At 34.7% G+C, this 13927-nt stretch overlaps 1 protein-coding gene across 1 annotated transcript; it reads right to left on the minus strand.

Annotated features, from left to right (window-relative positions):
- Window positions 1-3209: 3209 nt before the first annotated feature.
- LOC133295734 (13-hydroxylupanine O-tigloyltransferase-like) lies at window positions 3210-6935 on the minus strand. Its single transcript, XM_061494586.1, has 3 exons — window positions 6489-6935; window positions 4072-4473; window positions 3210-3728 (listed from the first exon to the last, which is right to left on the minus strand). Exons 1-3 carry the CDS (start codon window positions 6933-6935, stop codon window positions 3210-3212), a joined length of 1368 nt encoding a protein of 455 aa, XP_061350570.1.
- Window positions 6936-13927: the final 6992 nt, after the last annotated feature.

The raw sequence follows: 13927 nt of genomic DNA on the forward strand, positions 1-13927 counted from the left end.
TTTCAAGGTAACCCACTTTAAATCTTAATTAATCACACGCTAGGCATACTTTAATCAACTTAACATAATCAATTATCAATCCTTATCATTTTAAGTGTACATGGCCGAACTGATTTGCATTGTCATCTTTTCATATAAAATTCTTATAAGATTCTAGAACCTCACTAGGTGGCAAAACTGATTTGTATGTTGGTGGATGACTAGGATTGCTTACTTAGATACTTAACACCTTTAGACTTCCAAACTCGTCATCCATTGGTCCATTTATTTAAGACTAGTCAATCTTGATTCTAATTGGTTGGTCAATGTAACACCCCGTGTATACCCGATTTGTTATTATATCATCGTATTAAGCAGCGCTTAATAAAAATGCGAAACTAACTTTTTACTTTCAATTATGACGTCATTATTATTAACCAAATTAATTAATTAATCTATTTTCAAAACATTTCCTGTATGTAAGTTGCAATAAAAGCTCAATACACTGAATAACCTCATAATATAAATAAGTGAGTATCTAAATCACGGAACTATAACACGTAGTCCGAACTATAATTCTGATACATTATACTACTCGAATCTAAATCAACATAATCAAATCAATTGGCATATACAACCCCCATGCTCACCAAATAAGGCAACAAAGCCCAACAGAGTCTCAAATCAAATAACATGATAATAAATATAGACATGTCAGCATCCAAGCATATAATCACAAAAGCATAAATCTCAACTCAGCTCCGGCCTCCTGCCGCCCGAGGTATCAACCCCCGAGTTACCTGAACCTGAAAATGTGCCCCAAACGTGGGGTGAGATCTCTAAACAGAAATCTCAGTAAGACAAGGGGTCCTCAAGGATCTCTCTACCCCAAGCTCACTTACATGTGCAATATAAGTTCTAAAAGCAGTAAAACAGTATAAGTTCCAAAATCAGTGCAATGCAGCAGATAATCATGTCATGTGTGTCAAAATATCCTACTGGCCAGAGAAATGCAGGAATTATATACGTCTATAACCTACAATCAGTGCAACGACACCACTTGCACCCACCCACAGAATCACCACATCGTATGACGTCACATACTCAGGCGTACCGTCTAGGTGGAACAACACATGCATATCATAATGCACTTGCACATAACAGCTCAACAACATTTCAAATATTCAAACATGAAAACACATCATGCACTTCCCCTATGGGGTATGGTGGAACCAACAATGGCTAAACCGAGGACACGAAAGCTTACCTCTTAAGCAATCAATCAAAGCCAAAGTCCACACTAGGTCAAAGTCCACAAACAGCAAATCACAATCTGTTTTAGACCAACAATCATATCAACATTCGTCATCTAATAATTCATGACATAACGACAACGTTATCCTTTTACGTTTCATGTCTTTAGGCTTCTCACAAAGCCATAAGCCCTTAATCCACTTGATTCTGACTTAGTTAGTTATTACAGAGATTCAACTCAACCAATCTAGGGTCCATAAACCCCAAACACGGTTTTGTATGAACAGAACAGTCACTGTCTCAAAATTCTCAGAATATCTGGATATTTGTCGGGGCCATATTCGGATATCCATAACCGGATATCATATTGGGATATTCATATCCGGATATTTCCATCCCAATATCCGGATATTTCGCGACAGAATGCAGTTCTGCATTTTCGCGAAGATATCCAACCAAGGCTCCATTTTTAACACTTAAATACGTTAAACCATGCATATTTAAGCCCATTTAGATCAGTGATCATGTTAGCTACTTAAACAACTAATTAAACATGCCAAGATTCCACTTTTATTAACGAAACTCATGATCAAAGGTTCAAGAACATACCCAAGGCTCTCAAAACAGAACTACAAATGCTCTTGGAGCTCACAAGTCAGTCCCAAGGTTCTGACTTCAGGGGTCCACGAAAATTAGCTTCAAGATGGTCCCTTTCTTCACAAAGGTTGCTTCTTGGAGCATCAACTACCAAGAAAGTGGCTCCCTTTTCACCAACCAAGAAGTCAGCCCTCCTACCACCACTAAACAGGGATCAAAACTCAGAAAAATGGCTGACTCCACCCTCACCAATCACTCAACTATGTGTTTGCAATGTTTAGAAGAGAGGAATCAATGAAAAAGAGGTGATTTGGGAGGTTTTTCATGCAAGGAGGACAAGGGAAGAAGGTGGCAGCCAAAGCACCCAAAGAGCTCTACGTAGCACTCAGCAAAATGACCTAGAAATATGTGCCTCTAATATTTATAGTCACATTAAGTCTTAAACACACTGTATTAGCATTAATAGCTCCGCTTATCATTTTAATCCCAAACCTTAGATTTTGAACCTAGCCATTTTTCTAAGATTTGTCATATTTTTATTTTATTTTTCGCAGCACTTTGTCGGTATGTGCTTTCACAAAGTTAAGTTATGTTACTAACTTAACAATTTTGTATTCATCTTTGACCTAAACCAATTTCCATTGGTTTATTAATTTTCCTTACTTTGACCTATTTTTAGAAATTAATCTAGATATTGTTTGATCACAATAAGATCACTTTGAACCCATAGAATTTAATTACATCATCAAAATCAACCTTTGACCTAACCTTGATCATTTATCAAAGTAATCCTGACTTTTCACATAATGACATCTATGTCCCCACGTATACCTTATACTTATAGTAGGGTCCTATTAGACTTGTCTGACATAAACTGTATCCTTAACTTATCATGTCAATTATATGATTTATTGTTTACTGTTTCCTGAATACGTGTTTAAATTCCACTTAAACACTTGGTTAATTCACTGTCACATATTTTGACAATGATGGTTGTTATAACTATCACACACTAATTAAGATATTGGCATGCTACAATTGAAAAATTAAAGAAAAAAAAAACTTTCATAATATGTACGGTGTTTATGAAAGCACAGAAATTAACAAATATTATGAACTATGAAGCAAGTCATGATTATATGATAATTTTTATTAAACAGTATATAAAACATATATATATCACCGGATACAATTAAAAACAAAAAAGAAAGTGGAAAAAGAAGCTGAGAACGTAAAATCTAAACCACAGAATGTAGCATACACTATATATTCTATAAACCATCACAATAGACAAGTTAAAGTAGCATACACTATACATTCAATAAACCATCACAATAGACAAGTTAAAGTTGGCATCTGCTAAATTATTAACCATCCATTTAGAGATTGGACATTAATATCATAGTGTCTTTCTTGATCTTGAATGTGTCATCCAACTCTTTCTCAAACCTCTCCATAGCATCAACTGGAAGGCAAATTGGAACAACTCTACCTTGTTCTCCTTTTGAATTTGTAAAAGGAAGATAGAAACTCACTCCAGGAATGTTCCCAAGACCACCTTTTGCTAAACCAGCATACACAGCTTTGCCCCAACCAAAGTTCACATCTCTGAATGCAGCCTTTGTAAGATCTGAAACCATAAAAGACCCTAAGGTAGTAAAGCAAGGTCTTCCCTTGGTTACCATTAGGTCAGCGACAGAGTGCACATACTCTTCAGTTGCTTCATCCTTTGCCTTCTTCACTAGCTCCAGAGCATACCCTAGTGGACGACCACATAGCTTCCCCACGGTTGTAACCGCAGCCGGAAACACAAAAGCGTTGCCATAAAAACCTTCAGGCAATGGAGGGTTGAACTTGCAACGTCCATAACGTGCATTCACAATGCACAACAAGCGCACCTGTAGCAACATAACGAATTTGAACAAGATAACTAATATTATTAATAGTCATTCCGCATTAAACCTTGGTTAGCAAGGAGAGGGATGAAAACAATTCTTGTATGCAATCTTACTATGCATGTTCGCAGATAGGCTATTTCTTGGATTTGAATTTATGACTTTTCACTCATTTAGGAGCAATTTTATCACTGCTCTAAACTTGCCCTCTTTAACTAATTAATACTAATAATAAGATAAAGATAAATAAAACTTATTGTGATAAACTAATCCAGATAAAGATAGATTAAACTGAGATAACACAATTTAAATTCTATTAGTTTGGTTATCGCAATTTCTACGTAACCTCTTGATCAGGGTTTTGCCACTGCAATGCAATTGTGCGACAACGCCAGAGGAATGATGTGAGGACATCGAAGGAGGTGGGTTGAGAAACTTGTTGATGGGGAAGAAGTTCACGGATTGAAGCTATCTCTTTTGGGCCAAAGAAGAAGGAACGATGATGGGGTTTGAAGATGCTTTTGGAATCAGGTGGTATTTGTTGGTATTCTTGATGGATGCATGTAACTCTCGGTGGGTCTCTTGCACATAATAGTTCTCTACGCCACACAGGGAGAATAGAAGGCTTTGGTGCTCCACATGCTATTTCTGATAAGGCTTTCAGGAACTGGGAAATTCCACTACCATCGCTCATTGTATGGTTCATGCGGAGAGCAAAGATGAAACCACCACACTTGAGGCGCGTTACCTGCCATTTATATATATAACTATATAAGCGAGCTGTGCCAGAGGAACAAATTTTTATCAGTGCAAATCTATTATTATAACTATGTATATCAGGGAGTACACAGTTATAATATTTTTCTTTTTTTGAAGAAATTTTTCACAAAATTGTCAGCTGAATGCTCAATGCAACAGGATGCACTAAAAATTTGTTCGCATGAGATATATAATATAAAAAACATTGATGATTCTTCGTTTCTAAACTTAAGCTTTCAGGTGAGATAATTTCTTTATATGATATGAGAGTAAGGTGATTATGGAATTACAAGTTCGATCCTCAACATCCCTTATTTTTTAATAGAATTAAGTCAGCATAAAGTAAAACAAAAAAATAGGTAGGTGCAATATTTATATTTCAAGCTTAAAGAACTTTTGTGTGAGAGGTCTGTTAGAAAGATATAATATAAAAATGATTGACAAATCTTTAGTTCTAAATTTAAACTTTTAGGTGAGATGGTTTATTTACACCAACTTAAAGAGTATGTAAACAATTTATGAGCATGAATCGGAATTTCATGTTGTGAGTGATTCTTGACTTTTTTTTAAGGCTTGACATAACATGCTTTCGTATTTCTTAATTCTTCTTAGCCATTTAATTTTGTTTGAGAATGATAGTGTAGAGTGTTTAATATAAACAATTAATAGAAAAAGTTACTTTTGGAGTTAGCTTTTTTTTTTTATTCTTTTCCTTTTTTTTAATAGGCTTTGGAAATTTGTGGGAAGCAGTATGCAAGCAAAGAGTTATTTTTTTTATAGATAAAAATACTAAATGTAACAAATGAATTTTAGTAAAATGACAGAATAAAAAATAAGTAAAAAAAAATGAGTTAACCTTTGGAAGTTATTAATTTATTTTTTATTTGCCTCACCAATTTTTTTTCTCTCTGTAATTATAAAAAGATTTTATAGTTTTTTCTACAAAAAGTTACGTAACAAATAACTTACTGTAAAGTAAAATATTTAGTCTACAAAAGTAATCAATGACATTCCTGCATTAGTTTAAGGGTAAAGTGTGTGTCATTTTAAAGGATGTAAAGTTGTGTCATTTTAAGAGAGAGAAAGAGATAGATAAAGGAGGAGAAAGAGTTGACAAAAAAAATAAAGGTGTGGGCCCCACCTCTTTGTGAGAGTGAAAGGATATAAGTTGTGTCATTTAAAAGGATAAACATTTTTCCCTTAGTTTAAATAATATAAATATGAAAGTGAAAATTCTAGGATGAATAATGTGCTACAGCCTACCCCCCAAAAAAAAAAAAGTGCTACAAGCACACTTTTAATTAGAGTAGTGAGGTGTGTGTGTTAGGAGTGTGTGTAGTGTAAGGTGCTGTGTTCAATTTCTTGTAATCTCTAAAAAAAAAGAAAATAGTTTCTACTAACAGTGCAATAAAAGGTCAAAAAGCAAAAGTAAAACTATTCTAAGATAGAGAATTTTTCTAGCACAATGTTTTCCTGATATAGTGACGAGTGTTTTGGGAATGCTTTATTTTATTTAAAAACTTTTTCAAAATAAATAAATATTCCCTAACATATTAATAATTTGAAATGTATAACTCATGTGATATATTTATTTTAAGAGTTTTATTAATATCATGTGAAAGGAAATATTTATCTCATGTCATAGAGATAAATTTGTGAGCTCCATCACCTGAAAAAATAAAAGAAAAGAAAAGAAAAAGATAATATAATTATCAAAAGGAGTATGTACAAAAAAAAACTTATGTCATTTAAAATGAGAATAATTTTTTCTTTATTTTAATTAAGACACAGATTAACATGCATTTACAAGAAGAGAAATGTTTTTCTCAAGTTACATAAAATTTTTTATCTCATGTCACAGACACATCGCAATCCGAGCCAGCATTTCTTTTTCTTTTTTCTTTTCTTTTAACCGTGGGACCCATCCAATTATGTCTCTACATGAAATAATACTATCTCATGTAGCATGAGAAAATCATTGCCCTTACAAGAATGTCTAAGAACCTGTATTAGCAGGAGAGGACAGTCAATCACTCCATCTGAACCGGGAACGTTGTAAAGAAGCTCATCAAAGCAAGGTAATGGTGGCAGAAAAATGTTTCCAAACATCTCAAGTGTAACATCAGCATCAGCCTCAATAAACATGACACCTTCCCCGTTACAATCCACCATTAGTTTTCCACTAGGACCTTCCCTAAGCCTTCCCGCGAGTGGATAGTAAAATACAAGTGTTTTTGCAAGTGCTTCTCTAATGAGTTGAACAGGGTCTTTCCCTGCCATTTGAGGCTTGCAACGATAGAACTGCACCAATGGAATATGGTAACGTAAACCCTTTTGGTCATCTATGTCAGATAGCAACTTAAACTCATGGGGAGTAGGGTTAGCTGGGGCTACTAGCTCTGGCTTGTACCTCCTTACTTCAAACGCTAGAGATGAAGTTTGGAGAACCATTATTTATGTGTTATTTGGGAAGCTAGACGAGAAAAAGTGTAGTAGCTACTGTGTACTCAGTTTTAGTTTGTGTGCAGTTGTTGATGTTTGGAGCTTGTATTTATAGTAGAGAACAATAATTTAAAAGAAATATGGCACCTCGTATTGGACTTGTGAGTTGATGTTTTTCTGTGTCTCAATCAGAGTTTCAATTTATTTTTTCTTCTTGTGACGTGATGTGACTTTTTGTGTCTCCATCAGAATTCAATTCGTTTTCTTCTTTAATATTAAAAACCGAGCTAGCTTTACTTATTTAACAATGCTTGATTGCTTGGGAATCATGCTGAATATATTTTGAAAAAAATATTTAATTTTTTAAATGATATAATTTGTGTCATTTTATTCTTACAAAGAGGTTAGATTCGTATCTTTATTTTTTTTTAACTATTTTTCCATAATCTATCTATTTCTATCACTTAAAATGACACAACTTTATATTTTTTAAAATAATACATACTTTTTTCATATATTTTACTTTTACATTAGGTAAGATAATAAAATTAAAGTGTAAATATAAAAATTATAAATAAATGAGAAATTAACTTAAATATGAGATAAAATATGTATAAGCAAACGTGAGGAATATTACCTACCTTATTATAATTGATCCTTTGACGTGATGAGTTAGACTTGAAAAGAACTAGACTCTTGTTTAGAGTCGGCAAAATGGGCTTGACTTGGTAGATCAACATGTCTAACCTGTTAAACAGGGTGGACTGAGTTTTTCAACTCATCTCAAAAGCGGGGCAGGGTGGGACGTGCTCATTTTTTGGCGGGTTGTTGGCGGGCATAAGCAGGCCGAGGCGGACCAGTGTAAAATAGGCTCGGACTGGCGGGTTGGGCCAACCCGTCCAACCTGCCAAACGGGACGGGACGAGCTGAGTTTTTGAGCCCTCTTTCAAAAGCAGGGTAAGACGGGCTGACTTATTTTTTAGCGAGTTAAGGGCGAGGCAGGACAGGGTGGGGTGGGGTGGGGCAGAGCGGAGCGCCCACTTTGCCACCTCTAGTCTTGTTTAATTTTATATATTTGTTATTAAGTTTTGACATCTAGAATCAGTTTTACGTATTATATCAGGTGTTTGATTTTAATTTTTTTTATAAAGAAAACAAGTAAAATCAAATATTTTTAATATTAATTATCTTAAAAACAATTTATTAAAATTTAAAACAAGCAGAGTCTATACTGGGATGCACATTGGTCATTGGATATATAACTAGGTTTACGTTTTTATTTTGGGGGAAGGGGGGAATTAGTTTGGTAAGGGTAGTTTAACAGAGTCGGGTATACTCATTTATCAGGGATACTGCTGGCATTAAAAAGCGGCTAGGTAAGTGAAATAACTCAATTGAGTTACTTCATCTGCTATTTGGGTCCCATAGATCCTGTTAAGACACACGATACACCACACGTACGAGTAGCAAATTCAAAGAATCCGATTTTCTTACTTTCCTTGCATCTTACCAATAATGTTTTTCTTTTTTATATATTTTTTATTTTTCTGTCTCTCTTCCGAACACAATTGGTCATACAGAAACGTTATATATAATTATGGAGATTAATTTTTTTTATTCTACTTGTTATACACACAATATATGAGTGGGACCTACAAAAAAATAAGAAACAAACAAATAAACATGAGACTCAACTTTTAATTGTAAGTGTAATATGAGAAAATTTTTCATTTAAAATGAGAAAACTATTTTTCTATAATTATATGGGAAAAACATTGGTCCCTTTAAAGAATATAATTTTATGTCATTTTATATCTTAACTGTTGATTTTCGTCGATATATGGTTATAATTTATGAGGAGGGATATTCTTACTACTAAAATTTTCTACTACCAACTCACTACCTATCTAATCACTATTGGATCAACATTTTCTCTTTTTTCAAATTTTTTTTATCATTCTCTCTCTTTGATTCAATGGTGATTAGATAGGTAGTAAAAAAATTTAATAGTAAGAATATCATTCCTCATAATTTATTGGATCAAACATTTATGATTAATTAGTAATTCACAATAAATTATAAACGTTGATTCACGAAAATCAACGGTTATGATTTAAAATTACACAAAGTCATATTCTTTACAAGGATAAATGATTTTCCCTAATTATATAGGGCTTTATTAATCTGTTGTAGGAGAGTAGTTCTCTCCTACCATAGACACAATCATGAGTAGGGGTGTGCATGGAGCGGTTCTGTTCCATTTTTGACAAAAATCGAACTGAACTAGTTTTAAACAGCTTGGTTTTGAAACAGAACCGATTTTCTTTTTTTAAAAGTTGGTTTTAATTGTCCAAACCGATTTGAAACTGGTTCCAAAACTAGTTTATGGTTTATAACCGATTTTGATTTAAAACTGGTAAAAATCGGTTTAAATTTTAAAACCGATTTTAAATCAAAACTTGTTATGAACCATAAACCGGTTATCAAATTCAAAATCGGTTTTTGATGAGTTGTGCTATTTTTTTTAAATAAAATAAAAATACCCCTTCTAAAATATAAGTGAAATTTGAATAGAACTGACAACTGAAGCAGAATCCATCATCCTAATTGACATTTCAAACTGTTCTTTCTGTGTGACAGAGATGTCTAACCTAAGGTTAGTAGGTCAATATGGGACCAAACTCTCTCTAAGATATCCCTGAAGTAGATATCTAGAGATGGAATGTCACTGCCAAAACTAATAACGACATAAGTTAATGGGGTGGTGTGTGTGCACAGTGACAACATAACAGTAAGAGAGAGATTAGATCAAACATGTAGGTTTTACCTCCTATTTATAGAGTATTACTTGTGAGTATATGAGTTTTGGGCCTTCTATTCACAAGCCAAAATGTCCTCTTGCATAGCTATCATTTGATTGTCTTTTGTTGGGCTTTTAGATATACGGGCCTTATGTAGGTCCATAATAGTTGCCCCCCAACCCAATAGCTTGGTTGGAGGGTGCACAATGTCTTTAAAACCACATCTTTGCTTAGCTTATAATAGCCGAGATACCCTATTTGCGTGACTGGATTAAATTCTGGAATATCACATTCCTATATTTAGCATAGTTATTTTTAAGCTCTGCCCCAAGCTTGCTTTATCTTCAATTTATAGCCACATCTCGTCGTTTCCCCAAGCCGAATAACTTGAGTATTCAAGGTATTGGGATGCATCATTTCAAGTTCGCTCTTATCAGTGACTTGCATAGCCGGGGTGATGCCATTTCCCATAAATTTCTAACTCAGCTACTCAAGGCTCTGGGTTGTATCCTCAACTTTGCTTTGCTGAATTAACCACATCATTTGAAGTATATTTTTTATACTAGTTGTTATTCCTCAGATCTCGTATGGTCAGATCAAGGATCAAGTTTTCCCTTTGACATCTTTATCGTTGCAAGTCATGATGATGCCTTTTCAGGTGGCACTTCCTGATTCGTTTAACGTGGAATTACAAACCGATACACATCCTTTGCATTAAATGCAAATTGTTAGATCGTCCCTCAACCGTCTTGTCTTCCATAGAACATTACTATTTTTCCCTTGCCTTTTTGTTTCACGGGTGTTAACAGTTTGTTTTTTTCCTTCCTCATTTACCTTGCTTTATTCTCATTTTCTTCACCTGCTCGTGTTTTTGCTTGCTGATGTTTTCACTTCTGAGGATTCTTTGCTTCTTCACCTTCTTCCGACGCTTCTTTATTCTTACTACTCCTTCAACTTTTTCCACCAGGTACCATTCATAACGTATATTGGTAACCTGTTCATATGCTCTTGTATACTTTTTGAATGATGATTTTTGATATTATTGTGGATTTGTTTATGAATGCTGATGTGTATCTTTAAGCATACCTTCTTTTGTGTTATACGTTTTAGGTATGCCTGATTTTGGGTCTTGACTATAACTCACTCTTGCTCCCCCTTTTAAACCTATTTTTAGTATGAGTGAGGGAAGCTCTAGTGGAGGGGCAAACCAACCTGTCCTCGTGGCTTCGGCCGAAGTGATGAGATCAATGAGGAAGAAAAAAGGTTCATCCAAAGTCTTTCTCCAGGTCTAAGATATTGGATTCTTGGAAGACCTCAGAACGAAGAAGAGAAGTGAGCTACAATATTGCGGGGGTATGGTGGTGGAAGGGGTGCCAAAAATCTGGATCCCAACCATCTTCAAGCCGAGGTCAGGAACAACGTAGAATCAGTACTCAAGATATTATGATAGCTAAAAGATCGACCTCGGAGATGGCAGAATCATCATTCTTAAGTCCTCCTACTAGCACCCCTTATGGGAACGTCCATAATCCTGATTACCAACCAACAATGGAAATGCCTTTTCCAGTTGTAAATACTAGCTCAACTAAGCTGAGCTCCGAGCCTTGCTTTTCTTGCGTATATTTGGGTGCCAAATTTATTTAGCAAGGCAACGATTTCATGGCTGATGTAGTCTTAGGTAGTTGCACCCGTCTAGATAAAACTCAGGAGTCGGGTCCTATTTTTGATAGTGTAGATCCTGCTATTGATATCTCATATGATACTCCTAGCTCATCCAGTAGTATTTTATTTAGTTCAGGTACATGTACCTTTTATTTTAATCTTCGAATTTTCTTTTTCTAGATTTTTATAGAGACACCTTCTGCAGAAGTAGGAATAAAGGTAACTCTTGCTGATCAAGGATCAACACTTCCCAACGTTGACTTAATCAGCCAATACCCCTGGGTGACTTCTGAGGTATTAAGCTTCAGGTCGAATATGAGCGTTGAAGATATATTCAGGCTTCCTATTGGCAACACGGTTGGATTCAACGTGTTCCCACCTGTAAAGAACGAACAGGCCTGCTCATGGAGAAATTCAGAGGAGCCTATTTCCTTTTTCTTTTACCGGGATCTGGTCACCAATGTCGGACTCTGATTTTGTTTTTCGAAGTTCCAAATAGACCTTTAAACCATCTTCGCCTTGCTCCCACTCATTGTTCCTTCCATCTCAGCATATTTAATCTTTCAGCAGAACTAGAGCTAGATGTTTCTTATTCCTTCCATGCAGAATTACGCTTCCTATTAGTCCTCTATAGTCTTCCTAACTCTGATTCGTAGTATAAGGTACTAGGGTCAATAGTGCCTTGCAACTGCATAAAACAGAGAAACTAAGAAAAATAGGTCCACACAACTTACAGAAATAAAACAAAATAAATAAAAAAGATCCAATCTATGATTTAATAGATATTATTAATGTTGATAGCGCTCAATCCCTGGCAACAACGCCCAAACTTGTTGCAATCACGACAAGTAGCAGTTGTACAAGTAATAAATTGATAAGTAAGATATCCTTCCCACGAGGATTGGTCTATCAAGCAATATCTATGCAATCAAAGTTGGATTAACCGTAAAAGTTGTTGGGAATATGATTGAAATATAAACCACAAACTAAAACTAACAATTAATTAACAAGAACAATAATCAAGAACCAAGAATAAATGACGATGTGAAATAAGGATGCAAAGCATAACTAGGGTGTTGATTTCCCTAATATCTTCCTAATGAATCTTCCATTTCCTATATATTAGATCAAATTGTATATATTAATTATTGCTTAAATTTTTGAAGAGTACTTTATATATTTGATTCATATAATAGATAACTTAAAATTTTTATTTTATTTTTCATATATATATATATATATATATATATATAATTGGCAGGATTAAAAATATAAACATGTCAAAGATTATTATTTGGCCTTTGGCAATATATGAATCTCAAACCTAATACTTACATTTTGGTTCAAATACCATATATAATGTTTAAAAATGATATATTTATTATTTAAAGCGTCATTTTTGTTTGAAATTTGACTTATGATAACTTTAACATATCAATATGCTCTTAATTGATTAAAGTTGATGTCTTACATGAAAGTTTAACTTTAACATGGTAGAACAAAAAAAAAACTTTAACATAGTATAAGTGTGTTAAAAAAACTGGATCGAACTGACCTGGTCGATCCAAAATTGGTAAATCGATTATATAATTGGTCCGAATTTCATATGGGATCTTATATGTAATAGAACCGATGCCAACTCGCCGATTTTTTTAAAAAATCAGTGACTTATCCAAACCGGTCGGCTCGTAATTTTTTAAAACAACAACACAGACAATGATCCTATCTCAGTAGACATATGTATTTAAAACAAAAATTATGGAGTAATTTATTTTTCTTCTTACCCAACTATGAACTCGAGTAGAGAGAAAGAGGACAAGTTAGGGAGCAAGGGTTGAAAATGAGATCTGATAGTAGCTTGTTTCCTTTTAAAATAGAGAAAAAAATAAAGGGAATGGAGCTCATAGACACACACACACACAGAGTCTTACCAGTTACCGGTTTGGACTTGCAGCGGGCATTGTGCAAAAATCACCAGAATGGGTAAAGGCTTAGGGCAAGAAGGGAACAACACAAAAATAGTTTTTCTTAGAGTAAACACCCTTTTTGGTCCCTGGCAATATCCACGAAGTCTTTTTTAGTCCCTGGCAATAAAAAAGGACCAAATTGGTCCCTAAAATTACAAAAAACGGGACACGTTAGTCCTTCTGTCAACTCCTCCGTCACTGTCAAACTAACGGTGCCCATGTGGCACGTTATCTGCTGATGCGAACTGGACGGTTGACACGTTGGAAAGCTGAACGACGACGTTTTAAAGCAAATGGGTTGCAACGTGTGTAATGGAGAGGCCGATGTCGTTTCCTCTCTTGATAATGAACCCTAATAATGAAAAAACCCCAAATTCCTTGAATCGGACCCTAAATCGGAAACTCCATCCCCCAAATTGATGAGCAAATCCCTAAACAGCAATACGCCCCCAAAATGTCTGCACTTTGATGATTGAAACTCCACGATAGTAAAACCCATCAACCAGATTTCTGGGTGTGGGAGAAGATGAGTGTTTCTTCTGGCATGGGGGGATCAAGTATGAGTAAATCA

Source organism: Gastrolobium bilobum, unplaced genomic scaffold, assembly GCF_033153095.1.
Source record: "Gastrolobium bilobum isolate Gb01-03AN ecotype WA unplaced genomic scaffold, APGP_CSIRO_Gbil_v1 utg12459, whole genome shotgun sequence".
NCBI classification, from domain to species: Eukaryota; Viridiplantae; Streptophyta; class Magnoliopsida; order Fabales; family Fabaceae; genus Gastrolobium; species Gastrolobium bilobum.

Bases quoted from the DNA above. Each gene is read 5' to 3' on its own strand.
- LOC133295734 (XM_061494586.1), bottom strand. From the start codon at position 6,935: ATGGTTCTCCAAACTTCATCTCTAGCGTTTGAAGTAAGGAGGTACAAG. The intron at 4,474-6,488 runs GTTCTTAGACAT...TATAAATGGCAG, and splicing joins GTCCTCTCCTGCTAATACAG to GTAACGCGCCTCAAGTGTGG. The intron at 3,729-4,071 runs GTTACGTAGAAA...ATGTTGCTACAG, and splicing joins GGCAAAACCCTGATCAAGAG to GTGCGCTTGTTGTGCATTGT.